The 25,815-nt window shown below is 44.9% G+C and overlaps 1 protein-coding gene and 1 pseudogene across 2 annotated transcripts in view; one reads left to right on the plus strand and one right to left on the minus strand.

The window, feature by feature from the left end:
• The first annotated feature begins 575 nt into the window (after nt 1-575).
• The window catches only part of Cdyl (chromodomain Y like), a 140,438-nt gene continuing 115,198 nt past the window's right edge, over nt 576-25,815 (plus strand). The window contains exon 1 of one of the 2 annotated variants that reach the window (XM_051170029.1): nt 576-814. Coding sequence is in view for 1 of the 2 variants with exons in the window: in XM_051170020.1 (XP_051025977.1) it covers nt 791-814 (24 nt within the window). In the remaining variant the exon portion in view is untranslated. The remainder of the gene's footprint in view (nt 815-25,815) is intronic. The other variant, XM_051170020.1, reaches the window with a different exon arrangement.
• Nucleotides 1,327-24,770, minus strand: LOC127186881 (60S ribosomal protein L22-like; annotated as a pseudogene).

Genomic DNA, 25,815 nt, shown 5'->3' on the forward strand with positions numbered 1-25,815 from the left:
CCCCAGCGGGCATAGTCATCTTCCTCCACGACCCTCGTGTGTCGCCCGGTCCCGCCCTCTGCCGGGCAACCAGCGCCCACGTCCAGGCAGAGCCAGTGGGCGGTGCCGTGGCCATGCCGACCCGGGGGAGCGGGACTTGGGCAACTCGGAGCCCCGCCCACAGCCACAGACTCCGCCCACCGCCACCGGCGGCCCCGCCCACCCCGCCCGACTCCTCCCCTTCCTGCCGGCTTGCTATCTGCAGCCCCGCCGCCCGCGCCCGGGCCCGGAACGGAGTCCTTGCTCTTCTCGGCCGCCCCGCCCCGCCGCCTCCCGCCCCTCCCGTGAGGGCGGCCCGAAAACCCGGAGCGCGGGAGCATTGCTCCGCCGGGCCGGGCGGCAGCACTGGGCATGCTCAGTAGCCGGGGCAGGTTTTTCGGTCGCAAGTAGGAAGCTTTTTGCACTACACCGGAGACCGGGAGCCGCGGATCCCGCCGCACCGCCCGCACCGCCGCCGCCCCCGCCCTAGCCCGTCCGGCCCCTGGCGGGCGCGATGAGCCCGCGCCTGAGCCTCAGCCGGCCCGCCGGGCACTGAGCGCGGGCGCCCAGGGCGCGTTGCGCAGCTGCTCCTGCGCACAACCCCGCTGCCGCCGGCCCGCACCGGCCGCCCGGAGCGAGTGGCTGGTCGGTGCACTGCGCCCGGCGCCGGCCGCGGAGCAGGAAGCGCAGGCCACGCAGGGACCCAACTGGAACAAAGTGTCTGCCGCCGGGTGCCGCGCCCCGACCCCGCCGCGCCCCTGCGCCGCCCACCATGGCCTCCGAGGAGCTGTACGAGGTACTCCCCTCCCCCCGGCGGCGCCCCCGGCCCGCGGGCCTCGGTGCCGGGTTTGCTGGACGGGAAGCGTGCGCCAGCCCCCGGAGCGAGCAGCGGCCGGCCGGCGGGCGGGGGAGCTGGAGTTGCCGGGCCGGGGGGGAAGTGGCGCTGACACGAGCGACTTGCTCAGACTCAACCCAAAGTGCTGCTGGCGAGGGGAACCGGTGCCCGAGTGAGGCAGGGTCCGTGGGCGGCATGGGGGTGCTTTTCCTGCCGGTTTGCTAGAGCCTGGTGGACAGGGTGTCGCCTCACGGGGGGCCCGTGCGGCTGTCTCCACTCGGGTACTAGCCAGAGGGATGCAAAATATCGCACCGACAATGCTGAACGTTGACCACATGCTTTAATTAGGTTAGCATTGTGGCCGGAGCCAGGAAATTGAACTTAAACGCCGATGCGCTGTCTTCGCAGTCTTGCGAGTAGGGAAAGGTTCTTAGAGTCGAGAAGATGAGTTATGGGTGCTGGGTCTGCTTGCTTTAACTTAAAGTTTGAGAGTTATCGGTCTGGATCTTGGGCGCATTCTGAATGTGTCCGCGTAATTTCTTGACGTATTTCAAAGTAGACTTCCTGGGAGTACAGAAGGGTAAAGCCTGTATCTTTGGAGTAAGTGCCTCTCTGGTTTCACAAACTTATAAATTCCTCTTTTTAAGAGACTTAAAACTTTGCGGATTCTACCCAGACTCCTTTATGATGATGCCTTTAGGGACCTGGATGTTGAGGGATTGAAATAAGCATCTGTAACTGCAGCCTTATGAGATCCTTCCAAGGTGTGCCTCCTTCTCTGTGTATTGATGCTTTTGGCATGGGCTGAAGCTTCATTGACAACAAGGAGAGGCTTGTAGCAACTTTTTGTTCTGTTTTGTTTAAAAAAAAAAGTCCTTAGGAAGAGGATACCTTCTGTAGACTAAGGGGAGGGTTGTTGGGTGCCCTTGATTTGTGCTTTAGTATGCGGTTCCTATCACTGAAAATTGTCTTCCCCCTTCCAACCATTTTACCCATTTGCAGTGCCCTAGTGCGTTCAAGATGTTCTCTTAGGTCACTGGGGGGATAGAAAGAGAAAACTCCCCGTTCCCAAGACGCTTTGTTTCCAGGAATGACCGTGTGTCTTAGTGGGAACCAGCACGGCCGAGGCTAGGATGTAGGCATGCTGTCTTAGTGACCAAGTCATGGAAAGTCCAGAAATTGCTGACTGTGAACAAGGTGGGGATTTACTTTAAACATTAGATGATTCTTGCGTTGCTTATTCTTGGTATTCACTGTTGAAGTTTTTTGTTTTTGTTTTTTTGTTTTTTTTTTGGTTTGGGGCGGGGTGTCCAACTGTCAGCCCCATTGGTATTTGGGTGAGAGGTGCACATTATACGTAAATTGTATACTTCATGGCTAAAGGACACACTGATCATTGTGTTATGAGTTAGTGGTTTCTTTCTGTGTTTATTTCATAGCTTCCTGTTTTCTACTCACCGGTTTTCTGACAGAAGTCACTTAAAACATTTTTAGAATGCCTGTGATATGGAGAGATGGAGGTGTGTGATGTGCAGTGCCCTCTAGAAGCATCTCTTGGGGAACAGATGAGTACACTGCAAAGGAATGGGGCACTTACTCAATGAAGTTTTGAGTCTGGGTATTTCCTTAGTTTGTTACCAGGGAAAAGGTTACAGATATGATTGGAGTGATGAAAGTAATATAGGTGTGTCCTGGTAAGTATCTTTTAGGCTTGCTGCTAACTCCTTTATTTGGTGGAAACATTGTTACTGTATTACAATTAAAAGTTGATGTTGAAGCAAGGGGTGGTGGCACATACCATTAATCCCAGCACTCTATGAGTTCGAGGCCAGCCTGGTTTTCACAGCTAGTTCCAAGACCGTTAAGGCTCCATGAAAAAAACCTTGTCGCGAAAAAGCCAATAAACAAAAAAAAAGTTGATGTTGAGGTAGCACGAATGTAGTCTCAGAACTCGGGGGGGCTGAGGCAGGAGGATCAGGAACTCCAGAACAGTCTGGAATGCGTAGTGAGCCTGTGTCTCAAACAAACAAAAAGGGCCAGTTTGAGGGGTCTGCAGGAGAAGCCTCTTGGTCAGTGTCACCTACGTGGTGAAAGTTTTTGCACCATGGCCAAGAGTCTGGACCTACAGTCAAATTGCTTGTGCCTGGCTTCCAGCTATCATTTTGAGTAAATTAGCCTTGAAAGCGGTTTCCACCTCTGTGGGGATGGGTTCAGTGCTTCCCTTGTAGAGCTGTGAGGCGTATTCGAGAAAATACATTAAACGCACGCCTATAGCAAGTGTAGAAAGGGGTGTACTCAGCCCAGTTCTAGAGCTGACCTAAAGTCTCCAGTCCTGCTTTTGTCTAAAAAGATACAGTTTGCACCCAGAGGTTTATTTGTGCATGAGGAGTGATATCCAACTATAGATGAACTCTGTGGTCTGCCTGGCTGGGCAGAACACCATGTGCTTCAGAGGCTGGGTCAAGAGATAATTGTTTTGTCATGTCTTTTCTGGTTGTCCCTAAGTTAAAATGTTCTGTGTTTGGCCTGAGGCTCTACAGATCTAGAGTACTGGAAAATCTTGCCCTTATGTACCTGCTCAGATAGGAAGGTGGGCTTGAGAGCTTCAAGAACTGTAGTTAGTTGTCTTAAGCGTTCGCTGAGCTGTAGTTTGCTCACTTACGTCTCTTAACGCTTCGCCAGGAACCTTGTATATAGTACTAGAGCCTTAGTATGACTAAGTGACAATTGGAACTATGTTTTGCGAATGAAAACCAAGGGAACAATCCACAATAGGAGTAGGACAGAATGGAACATCAGTCTTCCAGAAGCCAGAGCTTGTTAGCTGAAGGCTAGATTGGACTTACAGTCCCTGTATCCCTAGCAGCTAAGGCTGAGTGAACACATGTTTGTGTGTATGTGGCATGCACACATCACTGCCCGTGTGCAGTCGCAGCTTATGGTGCATGCGCAGAAGTTAGAGAACAACTTTGAAGTCGTTCCTTCAAGCTGAAAGTTCCCAACATTGAACTAAGGCTTGCCTTCCAATGCGCCATCTTGCTGGCCCAGAGCCCACGGTTGATGGAGCGTGAAAGACCAAACATCTTTTGTTTTAAAGTTTTAAAAATTGTTATATAGTTGCATGTATTTATCATGCACAACCTATTATGTTGAAGTATGTGTGCAGTCCCTTAAATGTGGCTAGTTGACACACACAGAGTTATTCTTGTGATGAGAACAGTACACATTGCACATTTTCGGTAACTCGGTTACACTCATTCCACACTCACCATTGCTGCACGGTGGACTCTTGAGCATATTCCTTCTGTTCTGCTGTACCAGCTTTCCCCAGCCCGTTCTTCAACTAACCTGTATTCTACTTTGATCTCCTCTGTGGCTAACCACAAGTAAGTTCATGGTCTGTCTGTGTGCCCGTCTGTCTGTCCTTGGCTTGTTTCAGCGTAATGACTTCATTTTTGTCAGTGTCACAAGTGACGAGAACTTGTTTCCGTTGGTGGGATACATACTGTGTACGTATACCATTCTCTTTCTTCCTTCCATGAGCTTGAGCTCACTCCGGGTCTGGGCTGCTGTGAGCAGTGCCGCAGTAAACAAGGAGCAGAGGCGCCTTTTCAGCGTACTGGCTGCATCATCTGGAAGATCTCATTCTCATTTTTTGAGGACCTTGTGTACAGCTTTACTATAATGCTTGTATTAGTACATTTTTCCACCATCGTAGAGTGGGTTGCCTTTTCCCTGCACCCGTATCAGTGGTTTTCATAAAGTCATTCAAACAGAAGGTACTGGGTCATTTTTAGGAGTTGATGTGTGTGTGTGTGTGTATGTGTGTATGTGTGTCGGTCAGAGAACAACTTTGAGACTGCGGCGTTGATTCTCTTCCAGGGCTCGGATCCATGTTACCATGCGCGTGTGGCAGTGTATTTACCCACTTAGTCATTTGGCTGGTCATTTTTTCTCACTGTTGATGTTGAATATTTTTAATGTCTGTTAGCCACTCCTGTGCCTTTCATGAGCTTTAGCCTATTTCATGAGCAGATGTAAGTTTTCAAGTGTTGTCTTCCATTCTGTAGACTGCCTGCTTTGTTGATTTTGTGCAGTCCTCTTTGTCAATTCGCTTTTCAGTCAGTCGTGGCCGAGAACTGTCCTTGCCCTTCCCCTTTTGATTTCTTCCAGTAGTTTCTTGGTTCAGAGTCATAGGTCCAAGACTTTTGTCCATGAAAGTTGGAATTTTGTATATTAAAAAAAAGGAGGGGCTGGAGAGATGGCTCAGAGGGTAAGAGCACTGACTACTCTTCCAAAGGTCATGAGTTCAATTCCCAGCAACCACACATTGGCTCACAACCATCTATAATGAAATCTGTATACATAACAATTGAATATCTTAAAAAAAAAATAAAGCTTTTAAATCCAAAAAAAAAAAAAAAAAAAAAGGAAGGGTCGGATTCCCTTCTCCACCGTGACCACCCGTTTTCTCCACACCATACTAAACCATCCTTTGGTCACGGCTCTTTTGTTGGCACGATTGTTAAGACATAATTTGTCTACAAATGTTTGAATTTGTTTCTAGGCTTTCCATTGTGTTTGATTGGTCTGTGGTTCTGTTTTTATGCCAGACTGTGCACTTCTAGTCATGATAACTTTGTTTTCACTCAAAATTGCGTTGGGTGTTTGGGAACCTTTTATTTTTGTGTATACATTTTAGAACTTACCTTGATTTTGTAAGGAAGAATGTCATTGGCATTTTGATGGAAGTCCCATGTATCTTTAGATCACTGTTAATAATATTATAGACATTGAACCAGATTATTGATTCTAATCCATGAACATGGTATAGCTTTACATCTTTTTGTGTCTTCATCAATATTTTACAGTCACCTACTTCTGTGTGTGTGTGTAGTGCTGGGATCCATGATAGATAGTCTTGTGCGTGATAGTCTACAGTGAACTACAACCCCTGCCCTGATAAGGCTAAATTAATTCCTAAGTTTTCCACATAATTTTACTACAACTATTGCAAATATGATGTTGTACGTGGTTTTTCAGATACTTATCTGTTAAGTGTATAGAGACATTGCTGATTTATATATATATAACTTTTGTATACAAAAGGTTTTGGGTAGAATTTTGGGGTTTTCTGTATGTGGAATGATATTGTATGCAAACAGGGACAGCTGATTTTTTAGTCTGCCGTTTTGTTTCTTTTCTTCTGTCTAGGACATTCAGTATGTTGAATAGACGTGATGAGAGTCTTGTTCCAGATTTTAGAGGAAAAGTGTGGGGGCTTTTATCGCTCTGTGTAGCCTTGGCAGTCCTAGACTCTCCTGGCCTCAGACTCAGAGACATTCACATGTTCTGCCTCCTCGAGTGCTGGGATTACGGGCATGAGCCACTGTGCCCATCAATTATCTATTTCCTTATTTCATTCAGTCTTGTGTATGGACCTTCTAATTTGTTGTCTTTTAGGTTATCTCTTTCGTAAGTCTCATGAGCCTTGCATTTCTGCTCTGTTTTTCTTTAAAGAGTTTTTTTTTTTTTTTCCTTTCTGTTGATCTAAAGGTTTGTTGATAGCGATTTTAAAGAAATAAATCAATAAATCTCTCCACCCTATCCCTCAGTTTCTATTTCATTTGTTTCTACTCTGATATCTCATATTGTCCTGTTTAGTTTTTGGTCTGCTTGACACAAGCTGGAAGCTAGGTTTTTTTTTTTTTTTTTTTTTTTCCCTCCCCTGGGAAGGGGAACCTCTGTTGGGAAAATGCCTCCATCAGATTGTCTATGGGAGGTGTGCAAGGCATTTTCTTGGTAATGACTGATGCAGGAGCACTGCTTCCTCTGGGCTGGTGGTCCTGGGAGGTAGGAAAGCAACTTGAGTAAGCTTTAGGGAGCCAGCCAGTAAGCAGTGTTCTTCCATGGGCTCTGCTCCAGCTCCTGCCTCCGGGTGCTGTAGGAGGAAATAAACCCTTTCTCCTTTAAACTTTTTAAAAATTATGTACAGTGCTTTTAATAGTCTCTTAATTTCTGAGGTAATATAATTTATCATTTACCCCTTCCCTTTCCTTCCTTTAAACCCTCCCATATCCCCCTCCTCTCTTTCAAATTCATGGCCTCCTTTTTTATAATTGATGTGTGTATATATATATATATATATATATATATATATATATATTCCTAAACACAAAATTACAACCTGCTTAGTCTGTATACTGTTACTTTTATGTATGTTTTCGGGGCTAACATTGTTACTAGATAACCAGTTGTGCTCCTCCCTGTTGTACGGGCTGGTTTTGTGTGTCAACTTGACATAAGCTAGAGTTATCAGAGAGGAAGGAGCCTCAGGTGGGGAAATGCCTCCATAAGATCCAGCTATAAGGCATTTTCCCAATTAGTGATCAGTTGGGAGGCCCCAGCCCATTACGGATGGTGCCAAGCCTGGGCTGATGGTCCTGGGTTCTGTAAGGAACCAGACTGAGAAGGCATGGTAAGCATTGGCAGCACCCCTCCTTGGCCTCTGCATCAGCTCCTGCCTCCAGGGTCCAGCCCTGCTTGAGTTCCTGTTCTGACACCCTTCAGTGATGGAGTATGGTCTGGAAATGTAAGCTAAATAAAACCCTTCCTCCCCAACTTGCTTTTTGGTCATGTTGTTTTTATTGTGGCAATAGAAACCCTCACTAAGACACCTGGGGAAGGCTATTTTTTTCCTCTCAGCATTCCTTAGCTGCCTATAGTTTTCTGTGTAGGACTGACGCCTGGTGAGTTTCCCCTGTCTACTTAGCTTGTCTGTTGTGGTCCCTGTTCAGCTCATGTTGATGAGACTTGATGGGTGTGGCTTCTGACATTTCTAGGAGGCACAGACACAGAGCAAACTCCCTGATGGTCTGGCTCCCACCACATCCTCACCCCGGCCCAATTCTGCAGTGATTACCAAGCCTTAAGTTCCTCAATTATTTTGTAGGTGTATCAGTTGGGACTGGGCTCCACACCTCTGCACTGTAGTTGGTTGTAGTTTCCTGCAGTGTCTCCTGCTGTTGCAGAGAGACCTCTCCTTGATGAGGGACGAGGACACTTAATCTTCGAGTATAAGGGCAAATACTTGGGATGTAGTTCATGATTATGTTGGTTGGTTAGGAAAGCGGTGGTTGTAGAGTCTCCGCCAACATCGATGACTTGACTAGCCCTAGGGTAGTTGGCTAGGTTTCCAATACCAGGCAGGAGTTTTCCTCTTGTTGACTGGGTTTTAAGTCCAACTAGAAGACTGTTGGTTACCAGCAAGGAATGCATGCACTACTGCCCAAAGAGTTATCCTGCAATGTTGTGGTTCATAGTTGCTTCCCTCCTGTGTAAGGCACTTCTTGTATCATAAAGGCTAGTCCTCAAGGAGGACGCTGTTAGGTCAGTTCCACTGTTCAAGGGCCTCTGGGTCTCCAAGTTGCTTTTGGTGATGGTGTTTATCAGAGCAATAAAAATAAACTAGGGCATGTGTGTTCTTAATACTAATTTTGTATGTTTTGCAATGTAGTTACCATAGGTTTTACAAAAAGCATGCCATAGTTATAGCAGATTATTCTCAGCTAACAGCTGCATACATTTTAGTCTACTATTTTATCAATTCTTTAATAACACATTTACCTCCCCAGTTCCTCCCCCTAACCCCCTACTTTCTTACCCATTTCTCTGTTGCTTTATTTTAAATAACCTATTTAGTTCAATTTCTGCTGTGTGTGTGTGTGTGTTTGTGTGTAGGAACACCCACTGGAATATATCAGGGGTCACAACCTTAAAGAAAATGGACTCTCCCACCTGCTCAAATCATCACTTGTCCATAACTCTGCGTACTCCATGCTAGAAGGTTGATTGGCATGTTCTTGTATAGGTCTTGTGCAGGAAAGAACATCTGCTGTGAGGTGAGTGCATCTGCCCTGTCATGGCCAGAGGACACAAGTTCATTCTGGTCTTCTTAAACCGCTTAAAATTTTCTTTCTCACCCTCTCTTTGGCCATGTTATGGCTCCTGAGTCCTGGGCAGGGGATGGGGGTGGTAGTGGTGATTTAGGAGAAAACCAGCTCATTGGTTCCTTTTCTCTTTATTTTTAAATTGTTTTCTTGCAGCATTTCCAAGATATGATCCCATCTGCTTTCTCATCATTCTTGAGAAGCTTGTCCACCATATTTTTTGGACCATAAGATGCACTCCCTGCCCCAAAAATGTGTTGGGTGATTAGGGTGTGTCTTATGGTCTGATTGCTGTTTTTCTTGTTTTTTCTTGTTTTACTGCTTTAAAAACTGGGTGCATCTTATGATCAGGTGCGTACTATAGTCTTAAAAATATGGTAGTTGCCTGAGAGGTCTTTTTTTTTTTTTTTTAGCTTAGGTGTTCTGCAGTTTTAACTACATTGTATTTTGTATGACACTTTTATTACAAATACACTTGGTATATGTTACACTGCTTTTGTGGATTTGTATCTTATCAGGTCAACCTGTTTTCAGCTACTGTTTCTTCTCTATATCCGTATCCATTCCTCCACTTTGGATATTGAGTCTTGCTGTGCAGCCCTGTCTCTTCAGACTGGCATCCTCTTGTCCTCACCTCCTCAGTGGGCATGTGCACCAGCACACCCTGCTTCTGCTGTCCTGGAATTCCGTGAAGGCATCTGTCCAGTCTCCTAGTGTTTCGATTGCTCAGCCTCTCTTTCCATCTCCTTAATGTTGTTTCTTTTTTAAAGCTACCTTTGTTGCTGTTTTCTTTTAGTGAGATAACCTTGTATCTCCTTGCCCCTTGTTTCCAGTTCATTCCTACCGAGTTTAATTTGGTAAGTCCAGTTCAGTGGGTCAACTAAGTACATGTAGAGTGTGGTGAAAAGTCTGGCAACAGGAAAAGGCTTCTGAATGGGCAAGAATCAAAAGCCAGTGCATACTGAACTCAGGACGTCCCTGGCAGTGCACACCTGTGTTGCCCTGTGTTCACTGTAGCTACAGCCCGTTCTGAATATTTAGCAGTTGCGCTTTGCAGTGAGTGCTCTTACCACACATGATGCCAGCAGTGTCTGTTCTTTAAGAAATACAATGGCTTAATTATGGAAAAGAAAGAGTTAAGAGTTTTTTTCTATTCTCATTCTTTAGCATATATGTATTATATGTTAGAATATTTGATTTTAAAATTATTTTTGTTTTTTTTTTTTAAGTTGTCTTGAGTTTCATAATACATATTAGATTTTGCTTGGGATTGGGACATAACTTCAGCACTTTCTGAAATAGCTCTGGACATTCTCCTGTCATTTTACGCTATGCATGGAGGTGAGGTGGTGTGCTCAGATTGACAGATGATCAAAATGATCATTTAGCTCTGAAAAACACTGAGGATGCTGTGTTTTGCAGACTCAATTATCCAACCAAGGTGTCTTTAAGTTAAAAAATTGAGCTAAATTTGTTATCATCTTTAATAAATGGTAAAAATTATATGTGTACCAGGTAATTTTTCAAATGTATTTTAAAATGTTTATTTATTTGATGCATGAATGATCTGTTTGTATACCTGCAGGCCAGAAGACAGCATCAGATCACATTATAGATGGTTGTGAGCCACCATGTGGTTGCTGGGAATTGAACTCAGGACCTCTGGAAGAGGTCTCTCCATTGCATCTCCTCTCCCCCCCCCCCCCCCCCCCCGTAACCTTTAAATTAAGATTCATTGAAAATTTTTATACTCATTTTCTTCACCTGTGCCCAGAATTAAGATTTTCTGCCTTTAATCCCAGCACCGGGAGGCAGAATCAGGTGGATCTCTGTGAGTTCAAGTCCAGCCTGGTCTAGTCCAGCCTGGTCTAGTACAGCTGGGGCTGTTACACAGAGAAACTCTGTTTTGGAAAAACCTAAGGGGCGGGGGCAGGGGAGATTGTTCATCTATAACTACAGCCCAAGGAATAGTGCAGCAACATGTAGGGTCTTCCCTCTTCAACTAAACTTGAAAGTCCCTCATAGACAGACTCAGAGGGTGTCTTCTTGTTGGTCTTCGATCCTGTCACTTTGGCTCAGTATTAGCTGCCGTGGGTGTTGATCTGTTTTTATGGTTTACTCTCCGAGATTGGAACTGGAGGTGTGCCTGAGATTTTCTTTGCTTCCCGCAAGCCCAATAAAGCCTGAAGAATTACATCTTATTAAAGATGTTCTAATTTTGTTTGGGGGTCCTCAGAACTCCCAGTTGCTGCAGCCCCTGCATCTGAAGAAGTCCCATTTGATTGGGAACTTGAAGGGTGAAGGGTTAGAGCCAACACGGCATTTACCTCATGGTATTGAAGTACAAATAACGTGTAAACTGATACCATGGCAACTGTTTATGGAACTGCAGGTATTGCTTGTATGAGCATTATCTTCTCTTTTTTTCTTTAGCCGAGTCTGGCTTGCCCTCAGCTTGTCAGCCCCAGTGTCTATCTTCAGCCTGCCTAGCATAGGTGAGGTCCTTATTTCACTGACCTTGAAACAAAGAACAAAAATGCCACATCTTTTTTATTTACTTTTTAAATTTATTATAATTTTTTTCACATTACATCCAGATTATTATCCCCTTGCTCATATCTTCCTTTTTCTATCCTCCCTTCCTCTCCTGTCCTATTCCCTCCCTTAGACCTGTCACAGGAGGGTCTTCTTACCCCATTGGCTGACCCCAGCCTATCAGGTCTCATCCTGATAGCCTGCGTCCCCTTCCTCTGTGTGCCTGCTGTGCCTCCCTGGCAAGGGCAAGTGATCAAATTGCAGGCACTAGCGTTCCTGTCAGCTGCAGTCCCTGCTTCTCCCCACCCCCACCCCCACCCCCGCTGTGAAGAGTGAGCTGGCCATTGGCTAGAACAGGGAGTCTAGGTTCTTTGCATGCATTGTCCTCGGTTGATGCAACAGTTTGTGCAGGCCTTCTCGGCCTTAATGGGTCTCCCTGTGTGGTTCCCAACCCCTCCAGGCCCTTCCGTCTGCCACCCACCCTCCCACCCCCCCCCCCCCCCCCCCCCCCCCCCCCCCCCCCCCTGCCCCCTGCCCCCCAGCTCTTCCATACAACACTTAGTGCTCCTCCCTGAGCCCTGGTTCTAAGTCCTAGCATCTGCCCCATCTCCTGCTGGGTGGAGTCTCTCAGGACATCTATATTGGGCTAATAATATCCATTTATAAGTGAGTATAGATATATACCATGCATGTCTTTCTGGGTCAGGGTTACCTCATTCAGGATCTTTTCTAGTTACATCCATTTGCCTTTAGATTTCAAGATTTCCTTGTTTTTAATAGCCGAGTAATGTTCCGTTGTGTAAATGTACCACAGTTTCTTTCTCCATTCTTGGGTTCAGGGGACATCTAGGTTGTTTTAGATTCATGCTATTACGAATAGAGCTGCTATGAACATAGTTGAGCATATGTTCTTGTTGTACATATGATGACGCGTCTTCGGGTATATACCTAGGAGTGCTATAGCTGGGTCTTGTGGTAGCACTGTTTCCAATTTTCTGAGAAAGTGCCAGATTGTTTTCCAAAGTGGTTATACAAGTTTGCACTTCCACCAGCAATGGAGGAGTGTTCCCCTTTCTCCACATCCTCGCCAGCATGTGCTGTCACTTTAGTTTTTGATCCTAGCCATTCTGATAGGTGTAAGATGGAATCTCAGAGTCGTTTTGATTTGCATTTCCCTAATAACTAGGGACATTGAGTATTTCTTTAGCCATTTGATGTTCCTCTGTTGAGAATTCTATGTTTAGCTCTGTGCCCCATTTCTTAATTAGATATTTTGGTTTGGTCGTGTTTAATTTCTTGAGTTCCTTATATATTTTGGATATTAGCCCTGTGTCAGATACCGGGTTGGTGAAGATGGTTTTCCAGTCTGTAGGAAAAGCCACATCTCACCAGCACGTCTTTTCAAAGTGTGGGGTCATCCTGCTTCACACTGTAGTTGCCACTTTTCACCTTCTTGCACACTGCTTTGTGCGAGGTGTGTTGTATGCATTTTCGTATGAACGGTTGGATACACATGTGTTCATACCTTAGAATGGTGTCTGGGGACGTGACTATAGTAGACAGTCAATAGTTACTGATATTACTAGTGATTGAAGTTTGAAATCATCGTTTATATGTGATAGTAATGTTTTATGTGTAGCTGGTGCTTGCTATTGGGTAACAACTTTCCTTCTTCCCTTTCAACCCCCTAACACTAGATTCTGAGAGACAAACTATAGACAGGAAAGGGAAGAGACCCCGGAATGAAATCAGGGGTCGGCAAATGGGCAGTGCTGTATTAGCTACCACTTCCTGCTGACTAGTGGCGTTGCGCTCCGCGGGGCAAGTTAAATCTAATTTCTTCTGGTTCCTTTGTTGTGTGTGACCACTTAACAAACCGTGACCAGCAGCAACTAACAACCAATCAACAACCCACCCATGTGGCTCCAGCATTTATATACCCTCTGAAAAGTCCCCAGAATTCCAAATGTCACAGAATTGAAGAAAGTATCTGCAGCTGGCAGAGTCACACCTCTGCTTGAGCACGGGGCAAATCATAGTCCCTTATCCCCACATCTGGAATGAAAACGAAAACATGTTCTTATAATATTTCTGTGTTTTTAAAGAAACCAATCTTTAAAAATTCTCACTAAAACTTAAGTGTCTGGTTTGGGACAAATCTTACAAGTAAACTAGAACCTGATTTTTGCACACGTTTGAGGGGAGGAAAGATTTCTCCTAGAAAGACATTGAATCATTGTTATTATTAAAATGGCATATGGGGCTGAAAAAATGGCTCAGCAGCTAAGGGCACTTACTGCTTTTGCAGAGGAACTGGGTTCAGGTGCCGGCACCAACATCAGGTGGCTCACAACTGCCTCTAACTCCAGTTCCAGGCCATCTGATGCCCTTTTCTGGCCTTTGTAGTACACATACATACACTTAGGCACACATACAAAGTTTTGAAACTCTTTAAAAGGGTTTTAACGTTTTCATTTGTGAAAGTGACATGTGTAGGAAGAGAGGCTTTCTTCTAACACAGGTGTCAAGGAGCTGCAGTCAGCCCCAGTCTCAGCAGAGGGCCTCAGTTTGTGTATGATTTCCATCTGCAGTAGAGTCTCCTGCACTCAGTTTCTAAGAAGATGATCCTTTCCCACCTTTGGTTTGGTAGGACCCAGCATTGTTGATTGCAGGCTGTGGACATTGCTTAGTTTAAATGTACTTTTTTTTTCTTTTTTTTCTTTTTTTTGTTAGTAATTTGCTGTTAAGAGTTATCAAGTAGATGCACATGGGGGCATTTCCTAATTTACCATGTGACTGATCTCAAGAGTTCAGCTATTTAGCACCTGAGAGAACTAGGGGACACCCCTCCTCCATTCTTTATCTGTAAAAAATTGTGACATATCTCATGTCTGGGACTCTGTGGGGACTGCTTAGGTTGATATTAGTCCCGGTGTTACGTGGACTTCATTGGCTTTGGTAGCATGATCTAAAAAAAAAACAGAAAGTGCTTATCTGTCATGGCAGGTACATGACGTTAAGGTTAGCTTGTGAAATTAGCTAAAAGTGGTAGGACCTTTGGGGTCTTGGATAATAGTCTTGTAGGTCATGAACCCTGGAGAGCGTGAAGTGTGAGTGTGTTTATGCAAAGATACATACATGTTGGAACAAACTGTCTAGAAGGACTTTCCCAAAGCTTTGCAGTGTGAGTGATAATGTAAGGACATTTTCATGCTGTGTGTTCTACGGTTTCCTCCCCAAGTCATTTGTTCTAACAGCAGCAGAATGGGCAGACATTGCTGAGAGACTGAGATGGAGTTGGGGGTTGAATGGCTTCAGCTATCCCGACCTGTTTACTTGTTATGTTACTGCAGAACTCTGATGAGACTGTGTGCTCCATAGACCTGGGCGGCAGTTGGGGGTTGCTATGAGACATTTTTTAAATGTTCCAGGAAGATGAGCCGTGTTAGTGGCTCTGTGGAGCCCATGATCTCTTGCTCTCTCCCTCCCTTTCTCCCTCCCTCCCTTCCCCCTCCATCCCTCCTTCCCTCCCTCCTCTTCTTCCCCCCCCCCCCCCGTGTGTTTGTTTGAGCTGTGTTCATTAGCATACAATTTGTTGTGTTTTTCCTCAGAATATAATAAAATGAAGGGAATACCAGTAGCATCTATAGTTTGAACCTGTCATGGTAGATAGTTTTGATCCCTCTGTCTATTGTGGTTTTTCCTATTCATGCTGTTTGGCTATACAGTGTCTCCCTAGGTGCTATTGGGAGGTGTCAAAGTGTCAGAAGTGGGGCCTAATGGGAGGTCTTTAGGTCACTGTGGGGCATGTCTCTCACAGGAACATTGAGAACTTGTGTCCTCTTTGCCATGAGGTGAACAGTTGGCTTCCAGCACATGCTCCCTGCCACAGTGTGAAGCAAGTCAGTTGTGGGCCAACATTCTCCAAAACCGTTAGCTGAAATAAAACTGCAAGTGATCATCTCAGGCATTGTGTTGCTGAAATGGAAAGCTGTAATATATGTATACATACCTGTTGTTTTGATTTATAAATTAGGCATAGTAAGAGATTAAACAATATTCTCTAATGAGTTTTATGACTGTGTACTCGCTTATATACCCTCTAAGAGTGTTATTTGTAGTTGTACGGTTTCACTTAAAGGGAGTACTTTATATCATCTGTTTGGCATGTCTTAATTCTTAGTCTCTGGGCCATTAGGTAAAATAAGAGTTACTTAACTGAGCCCTGTGGGAACTGTGATAGTTTTACAGCCCAGATGGCTGTCAGGTGGGTAGCGTATACAGTCCGCATTCGCTGCACAGGGGCTGATGAACACACGAAGCCTTCTGGGATTTCATCATGCTGTTTATGGTGGAGCGTGGTTTTACTTGTTTTCAGACAGGGTCACATGCAGTCCATGTTGACCTCAAGCTTGTAATTGACCCGCCAGTCCCTGTCTGTACTTCCCAAGTGCCTGGCTTTGTGGGGTTACGTTGCCGCCAAGCCTAGCTGTGATGCTGGTTAGCGTTCTATGAATTGTTTGGTTTTGGGATAATCTGATATTTTCAGAATACAGTTGACCTGTCTACCCTACTAAGATCTTCAATATTAAGTCGCTAGGCTCTACCCATAGATACCTTTCGGCAGATTTTGATTAAATGCATGGATACATACCTGCCAGCTCCTCAGGAGACATTCCTAAATAGCTTCAGGTTTAGAGTAGTTACATAGAATTAATTCTGAAATTCTATGGAATGCATTTCCTCTCCTTTTTTTTTTTTTCCCCTCTTTGTTTTGTTTTGCTTTTTGAGGCAGGTTTTCTCTGTGTAGCCTTGGCTGTCTTGGAACTCACTCTGTAGACCAGGCTGGCTATACTCTGGAGATCAAGCTCAGAGATCCACCTGCTTCTGCCTCCTGTCTGTTGGAATTAAAGGTGTGTGTCACAACTTCCCAGCTGCACTTTTTTTTTATTAAGTATTCATGATGTGTGTGCTTGGTTGTGTGTGCGCCATAGTGTCGGTTCAGAGGTCAGAGAACATCTTGCTGGAGTCTGTTCACCCCTTCAGTAATAGATTGATACGGGTTTCTTCTCCACCACTTCGACTTTGACAGTCGTTCAAACCCAGGTCTGCCAGGCTGTGTGGCAAGCGCCTTTACTTACTGGACCATTTTAATGGTCCCAAAAATGAGACTTTGCCGAGATGTTTGTGCTCATGTTAGTAGGAGAAGACCAATTATTAAGACCGAGCCTGCGGAACTGGATAGATGTAGGGGCCCCCAGGAAGTACTCTTCCCATTGTAATACCGATGGCCCTAGGAAAGAAGAGCGCACAGTGCCAGTATTGAGCTGGGCAGGGGTTGCTCTAAAATGCAAGTTTTTCATAGTCACAATTTCACTGAAGAGAGGAAGCTGAAACCCTGGGAGCCTCTCTTGGGGGCTCATAAGGCTAATTCTGCAGCAGTGGAGGGGTGCGGGTGAGCTGGGAAGCTGTAGTGGGGCAGGACTCTCTCTTTTCTGTTAAACATTGAGTCAAACAAGGATAATGTCCTGAAGGTGGGCCAGGTAGCCCTGGGTGCACTCTCTAATAAGACCACAGCAAATGACTGGATGAACTGCCCCACTGTGTTCCCAGCTCTTGCTCTGGGTGGTGGGTGGGAAGGAAAGGTGGAGTGGAAATGCTCATCCTTTCTGGGCATTGTGACTGCCACCCTCCACTCAGACATGGGAAGTCACATCTGAATATGGCCTGAGCTTACTTGTGCACGATGGCTACCTTCCCTGCCTTGGTGGTTATTAGCTCTGCTCTTCAGGGCTTCAGGGTCTAGCAGCTCTGTCCTTTGTGCCTGCTGGGTGGCCTTCATCTTCACCACTTCCTGGTGATGAGCTAAAGTCTCTCCTGTCCTGTAGCTGGAGCTACCGCTCGCACAGTCACTGGATGCTTCATCTAGAAGTGGGACTGGTTCATCTAGATTAGTGGTTCATCACCTGTGGGTTGTGATCACCCTTGGGGCTGCGTATCAGGCATCCTGCGTATTGGATGTTTACAGTACGATTCATAACAGTAGCAGGATTACAGTTATGACTTAGCAATGAAATCATTTTATGGTTGGGGGTCACCACAACATGAGGAGCGGTATTAGGAAGGTTGAGAGCTACTGATGTCGATCTAGAAGCTCCTTTGTGGGGCTGGGTGCTCTTTAAACAACCCCTAGGAAGGTGGAAGGTCCAGGAGGCAGATGTTATCCGAGGTCCTACTTGGCTTGGAGCCAGCCCTTTTTCTGCCTCTGGCCACCATTTTTCCCTTTGAGCATTTTTCCAAAACCCAGAGGAAAATCTGGTTATTGAGCCCAAAGTCCATGCCAGCCCTTAAGAGTCCTTTTAGAACTCCATAGCTGTTTGTAATCAGAGCACCCTTGGAGGTAGAGGCAGGACCTAGCTATCCTGGGCGCTACATAGGGAGTTCTGTTTCAAAAGTAGAGGGGTCTGAATGCTAAAGGAGGTGTTTGGAGAGCTCATGGACTGTGTATGAGAATCCGCCATCCTTAAAAGCAGTTGAAGGATCACTAACATCAACATGACATTCTCTGCAGGGAAGGTAGCTGGTGATTGGCATCTCCAAGCCCTGAAAGTAGCAGCCTCCTGAGTCCTGAACTATGTTGAGCATGGGCCACAAAGGGCTCTGATATTTTGAAAATATTGTACATATCAGTGGCAAAATGAACTTCACTCTTACAGTATGTATCCCATAGCTTTGCAGTAGCTAAGCACTTACGGGGGCCTCTGGTCTCATTGTTGTCAGGAAGTGGGGTGGGAGTGGAGTGAAGACAGTGCCGCTGCCATTCACACCTCCCTCTTTTTCCCCCTCACCTATGCTTTTATTTTAAAAAATATTTTATTTCATTTTTAAATGTATGTGTGTTGGTGTTAGGGTGTTAGATCTTGGAGTTAGAGACAGTTGGTGGCTGTCATGTGGTTGCTGAGCATTGAACCCTTGTCCTTTGGAAGAGCAGGCGGTGCTCTTAACCACTGAGCCATCTCTCCAGCCCACCTCACCTGCACTTCTTTAGCCTTGTTCCCCTTCCCACCTACTGTTCAGTAAAGCTGTTTACTGTTTTTTTATGAAGACCATCAGGTGAACAGTGGTGGCTCTCCAGCCTCCTGACACTGCAGCCCTGTAATACAGTTAGCTCCCCATGTTGTGGTGACTCCAACCAGAAAGTTATTTCATTGCTACTTCATAACTAATTTCACTGCTGTTACGAATCATAGTGTAAACATCTGATATGCAGGGTATCTGATATGCAACCCCAAAAGGGTCGCCACCCACAAGTTGAGAACCACTGACTTTAAAAAAAAAAAAAAAAAGAAAAGAAAAAGAAAAGAAACTTCCAATCTAACACTTTCCCATCGGTTCTTCGTGGTCAGTGGTCAGCAAGTTTCCTGCCCCTACAGCACTCCATGCTGCCTAGAGCATGCTAGGGAGCCAAGGAAGAAGACCTTGCGCTTCTTTGTTTTTAATCCTAAGCAAATTTCACCCAATGTACTTTGGTCATAGCCTTTCCCCTCTCTCAGTTTCTCCCAGAGCCCCTCACCTCTACAACCTTTGGTCTTTCCCCCCAAAACTTCCAAACACACAAAACAGAACAGAGAGTCCATATCATGTTGGCCGATTCCTGCCCGTTCACACTGCCCTGGAGTGTGGTTCATAGGCCAAGTTCCGTTCCATTGAAGAAAATGTTTTTTTTTTTTTTTTCCTCCTCTACTACCTATCAATTGCAAATAGCTTCTTGGTTAGGAGTGGGACTCTCTGTACCCACTTCACATTCTCCAGCCTGGGATTCGTGTGGTTTGAAAGCTTGCTGTGATGACCTTGAACTTCTGCTTCTCTGCCTCCCTCTCCAAGTGCTGGGATTACAGGTTTGTGCCCCCTACCTGGCCTGTGTGTTTTAGGGATCCAACCCAAGGCTTTGTTGCTTCACCCCCAGCCCCCATTCAGTCTTTATTGTCTGTGCACATCCATAGTGTTTTCGAAGAGTAACAAATCTATGGGAAGATTGATTTTTCTCCCTGGCTATCTATTTTGGATATATAATAGCAAGAAGTTGTTTACACTTTTGATAAGCTTCCTGTGTTTGTTAAAGGTGATACTTGAAAGGCTTACTGAATTGTGTTTTTGAACTAATGAAATCTTTTCTTTAAAGAGACTATGTCTTGTTCTGTTGCCCAGGCTGGCCTTGAACCACTGTGATAGCTTCTGAAGCTACCGGTTCACAGCTCCTGATAAAATCTTTGCGTCTCATTATGTAGCCCACGTTGGCCTGGAACTCACAGAAATCTGCCTGCCTCTGCAAAATGAAATCTGTTGAGTGCTATAGGAAGCTGTGTGGAGTCCAGGATGGGGGACGTTTCCTCCGTGGTTGTGCTTATTCTGTTGTATCTGAGGTGCTGTTGTCCTCTAAGATGCATACCTATCCGTCAGTGGCATAAAATAGCTTGTTTATCTCCGAATGAACATTAGAGACTCAAGAGTTTCTTCAAGTGTTTGAAGAATGAGTTGACATAATTGTTCCTTTATAAAGATAAAGAGTCCTTTAGAAAAAAGATTATTCTGTTTGTGCACGGGGGGGGGGGAGGGAGAGAGAGGGGGGAGAGAGAGAAAGGGAGGGGGGGAGAGAGAGATAGGAGAGACAGTGTGTGTCTGTCTGTCTGTACAGTTGCCCATGGAGACCAGAAGAACTAGAGTTACATGTGGTTGTGAGCCACCAGACGTGGGTACCTGGAACCTATCTCAGGTCCTCTGGAAGAGGAGGAAGTGCTTTTAAGTTCTGAGCCATTACTCTATCCCCTAATATTTTGCATTTCATTTTAGAGGAAGAGAGAAGGAGGAAGGGAGGGAGAAGGAGAGATGGGGGGGAGTGGTTTTGTGTGTGTGTGTGCGCGCGTGCGCGTGTGCGCATATGTCATGGTGTACTATGGAGATCACAATGTGAGACTTGGTTCTTTCCTACCAGGTTGGTCCTGGGAATCAAGTGTAGGCTACAGCATGTCAGCAAGGTCCTTTGCCTGCTGGGCCTGAGAGTCCTAATATTATCCTGGCTTCCTGTCTTGCAGTGTGGCTATATCTGGGCCTGGGGTGTGTCTCTAAGTAAAACACAACAGACCTAGCTAAAGTAAGACGTTTTCTAATGCTGCTGTGGAAACCAAATAAGGCTTGACTAATTCCCAATTATTTCCCAGGCAGCCAATAGGTTTCCCATGTATTGTATCATGGGATTCTTTTATGTGGACAAAAAGAAGTGACTAATGGTGGGGTAGGAAATTAATAAACTTTATACAAGATGAAAGCAATCTGTAAGGAAAATGAATTCGGTGAATCATCTTGGAGGACAGTTTTTGACTGACTTAAATTTAAGATGTCTAAAAAGATGCCTAAAGTGTTACTGAGCACAAAATATCAGATATTGAATTTGTTCAGGCAAGTTGATTGAAAATTTGTCTGAGAAGAATCAACAAGTGCTTTCTTTTAAAGCAAACTTAATTGTCTACAAAGATAATGTAAGCTGTGGTTTGATGTGTGTGATGACACTTGATATTTTTATAAGTAACTGTGGGTTTTGCACTGTGTTTGGGTTGATGACAGGCTGCTTCAGTTGCTCTCCACGTTACTCACATGGTCTTGAACCAGAGCTTGGTGATGCGCCTTGACTAACTCATCAACTCTGTAGGTTCCCTGTCTGGCCTCCAAGGGTTGGGATGACTGGTGAGTTGCCATGCCCACCTTTGTGGGCTCTGGAGATCTCAACTCTGGTCCTCATGCTTGCTGCTTGTGGATGCTAATCACAGAGTCATTTCTCCAGGCCTCGAGGGTGTGTGTGTGTGTTTTCTTTAGACTTTAGTTCAGCCCTTTATGATTTTTTTTTTTTTTAAGGAACTAGAGAGTCATGTGTTTGGAGATTTACAGAAGACTTGTCCAGGATGAACAGTATAAAGATTCATTCATGGGGTTGGAGCAGTGCATCAGCCATTAAGAGCACTTACTGTTCTTTAGAAAAACCAAGTGTTCAGTTCCCAGTAGCAGTGTGGAGCAGCTCACAACTGCCTTCAGTTTCAGCTTCAGGGGATCCACTGCCCTCTTGTGGCCTCCATGGACATTGCACACAAAAGAATACACACACACACATTTTAGTTTTTTAAGTTTCTTTTTTAAATTTATTTATTTTACTTTTATGTTGGCTTTTTTTTTTTTTTTTTTTGCCTGTGAGTACGTGTGAGCGTAGCTGCCAGGAAGAGGAGCAAGTGCTTTTAGCCACTGAACCAGCTCTACAGTCCATAAAATAAGGAAAAAAATAAAAAAGATTAGGGGTGCTGTTTGTGGAAAAATGATTCTATAGGTGATCTAGTGTATAGAAATCAAGGAGCTTGGCCAGTCATGGAGACATAGCAACACACGTGAGGTCTGTTGGTGGCTTTCTTCTTAAGGGAAAACCACTTGGGATTTGAATAATCCTCAGCCTCACTTGTGACACATTCAGTTAGTTTCTTTTGTCTATTCCAAAATCCATTTCTCACTTACAGAGGGAAGGTTGGGCACCATAGAGGGCATTCAAAAGACTATCTGAGGGTTGATATACGAAAGGAGAGTCGTGACAAGCTGTTTTGTCGTCCACAGCCTCTTTGAAATACGATTTGTCTGTCTTCAGTCACCATGTAAACCAGCTGACACCCGGCACACAGAATCACATCTCATCCACTTAGTTGTGGTTTGTGGCAAAGGCTCTGTGTATGTCTGTTGAAGAACAGGTTGACCAGAACTCCCTTGACAACTCTCCTAGGACTGAGCACTAAGCACTGCACATCATGGAGGACCATTATTCCACATTTCTCTGCATAAATGCAGATTAAAATGGATATGTAAAATAAGTTATGGCCTAAAAGCAGTCCTGGCTAGCCTAGAACTTGAGCTACGTAGACCAGGCTGGCCCTGAAGTCAGAGATGTGTTTCCCTTTGCATCCTAGTGCTGGGATTAAGTGTGCTACCATGGTGAATTGCAGACTTTTATATGACATCTTTGTCATTTGTTCACATTTCTGTTTTTCTTTTTAGGAGAGGCTTACTCTGTTGCCCAACCAGGCTGTCCTGGAACTCACTATGTAGACCAGGCTGGCCTTGAACTCAGATCAGCTTGCCTCTGTTTCTTGTATGCTAAGATTAAAGATGTGGACCACTGTTTTTCTTTCCTTTCCTTTCCTTTTCTTTACTTTCTTTCTTTCTTATTTTCCTTGATTTTCTTTGTCTAAGAAATCTTTTCTAGGGGCTGGAGAGATGGCTCAGATTAAGAGCACTGGCTGCTCTTCCAGAGGCCCTGAGTTCGATTCCCAGCAACCACATTGTGGCTTATAACCATCTATAATGAAATCTGGTGCCCTCTTCTGTGAGGCAGGCATACATAAAGGTGGAATATTGTATTATAATAAATACTTCTTTAAAAAGAAGGAAAAAATATTTTCTGTTGGAGTATGGTAGCACATACCTTTATACCTTTAATCCCAACACATGGGTGGCAGACACAAGTGGATCTGTGAGTTCACAGCCTGTATGGGCCAGTGTGTGGAGATGGGAAAAGCATGATTAGTGGGTTTAGAGTTAAATGAACACATTTAGGACCTTATCGATAGCTGTACTGAGACCCTTGAACTTCAGTGGCATGACATGGCAAGCCATAAACAATGATATGCTGGCATAAATTCTATAAGGTTCTGTTGGATGCTCTATGGGACCAACTGCAAGGAGCCCAAGAAAGGCCAGGGAGGTAGGTCAGGAAGCTGTTGTGACTGCACAGACAAGGCATCTGGGGGGGGATGGGACAAACACTAGTGGGTTGGAGCAGTTACTGCCTATCATGTGGGACATGGCGCTAAGCTTGGTTTAGCTATGTGTGGGGGTAAGAGAAATGGAGAGAAGTCAGGTTTCTAGGCTTGGGTGAATGGAATGAATTTGCTGTGCGTGCACGTGCGCATTTTAGTTTGCTGATGTCATGAATGTACCATGTGTTTTCTTATGCGAAGCCATCCTTGCTTTGCTGCAACCTGCTCCTTAAAGTTATCTGTGCAGGCTTCTTGTGCTCTTTAAAGCATTTTATTTTGTAACCAAAGTCTGCCCTGTTTTGGTCAGGCTTCCGCTACTATATAGGCACATATTGTAGTAGTTGATGTGGATTATGAGTTGGCCGGTGTCTAGACTATCCCAAGCTGAGTGAAAAGGCAAAAGCTATTTACTCATCTGTCTGCTTCTTAACTGTAACTGGATTCAGTGACCTGTTGCCTCAGCACTTCTGCCTCCTTGGCTTCCTCTCTGTGATGGACGGTATCCCTCAAACTGTAGATCAAAGTAGACAGTAGCTTCCTTATGCAACTTTGATTAGTTATTTTGTCACACCAAGAATATACATTGGGGCTGGAGAGATGGCTCAGAGGTTAAGAGCTCTGACTGCTCCTCCATAGGCCCTGAGTTCAATACCCAGCAACCACATGTTCACATGCTCACAAACATCTATAATGTGATTTGATACCCTCTTTTAGCCTGCAGGTGTCCCGTGTAGGCAGAGCCCTGTATATATTATAATAATGATGCTTTAAAAATACACAGGTCAAACTTAACATTGTATCCTTTGACTAATATTGATTTGCTCTTTTATTTTATCTCTTGCCCAATCTTTTAATGAGCTGAGAGGCAGGTGAGCTAATTTCTCAAGATTATAGATTTGTCCATCAGAGAGAGAGAGCGGGGGGTGGGGTGGGGAGAAATGCATATAGAGCCTATGCTTTAGATACAATCAATTTGCTTTCGTATTCTTCCCTTGGAAAAAATATACATACATATCACATATATGTGGCTGTGCTAGCTAGCTTTGGGCTGGATTTACTGTTCATTTCTTTTGTTCCTAAATTTTATTTATGAATTAATACACAATATTCCAGACCAGTGTGTCTTACCCTTCGTCCTCCTCCTCCTCATTCTGGTTGATCTGCACGTAACTCAATTCATAACACTCTTTGCTGTGGGTGACAACACACAACCAGTCTCGAAGACTGTTCTTCTTCACATGTTTCTTGGTGAGATATTTCAAATACCTTTTGGAGAAAGGCACCTCAGAAGTGACAGTGATCTTGCTCTTGCTCCGTTCAGTGGTCACAACCTCTCCGCCAAGACTCCCAGCTTTACCATTCACCTTCTTTCTCCCCTGGAGGAATTGCTCAAAATTGGCACACCCATGGTTCCATCTACAGGATGAGTGCATGCAAGGGTGAACTTCAAACCCTGCTTGCTCTTCTTTTCTTTTTCTTTTTTCTTTTCTTTCTTTTTCTTTTTTTTTTTTTTTTTTTTTTTTTCCTTTTTTAAAAATTTTTTAAATTTTACCCCCCTCTTTGCCACAAGCTTTTCAGGGGTGCCATGGCAGCAGAGAAGGCAGAAGGGTGGGCCATCTTTTCTTTATTACTCTGTATTTAGAAAAAAAATCTGTCTGTAGACAAGGATGCACACATCTACAATCCCAGACACCTGGGAGGCTCAGCCAGGAGGGTCTGTTGAGCCCTGAAGTTCAGGGGCTTGAGCAGCATAGTGAGGTCACAGCTCAAAGAAAAAGCAATGGCTAGGAAAGGAAACTTGATTACCTGCATTTTGTTTAGAACTGCAAGTGGCATTTAACAAACAAAAACCTTAAATGTAAGAAATTACCCTCCCTCTGTAACAACAAATTCAAGAGACCTGTGAAGGCAAACAATTTCAGGATTCAATTCTGCAGAAAAGGATGCTGGTCTAGAGTTAAAAACACTGCTGTAGCTAGGCATGGTGGTGTACTCCTTCAATCCCAGCATTCACTGACGAGAGCCAGGCAGATCACTGTGAGGCCAGCCTGGTCTACCAAGTGGGTCCAGAGAATAAATGGTTTCTGTACCAGTTTGTTGCCAGACAGTATTTTCCCCCTAAGATTTATTATTATTTTTTATGTGTATGCGTGCAGGCTCCCGAAGAGGGCATTGGATACCTGGGAACTGGAGGTTTCAGACATTTGTGACCCACCATGGGGTACAGGGAATAGAATCCAGGTCTGCAGGAGCAGCTTAACACCTGCTGACTTTGCTGGCTCCAGACTGTGGTTTTTAAAGTTCCCAATCGTAAAGAAATTCCTGCCCTGCTGATAATCTAGAGGGTTTGACACTTAACCCTCTTCTAGCATTGCCCCTTTTCCCAGTCCTCTCTCTTACTGGTTCAGGATGCCAAGCCTTATCTTAGGAATTCCTGGGGCCTGAGATGCCTGTTTCGGATCGTGGGCTCAGACTTTTCATGCTGGCAGCTTTCCAGCTCTCAGAATTCCAAGACAAGCCACTGTCAGCTACAAGAGATTGAACCCAGCACCTCCTGCTTAGCTGCAACTCTGCTGAGCTTTGTGCACTTCCTACTGAAAATGGACGGTAATTTATTTCTCATGAATGCAAA

The sequence above is a fragment of the Acomys russatus genome, chromosome 3, assembly GCF_903995435.1.
Source record: "Acomys russatus chromosome 3, mAcoRus1.1, whole genome shotgun sequence".
NCBI classification, from domain to species: domain Eukaryota; kingdom Metazoa; phylum Chordata; class Mammalia; order Rodentia; family Muridae; genus Acomys; species Acomys russatus.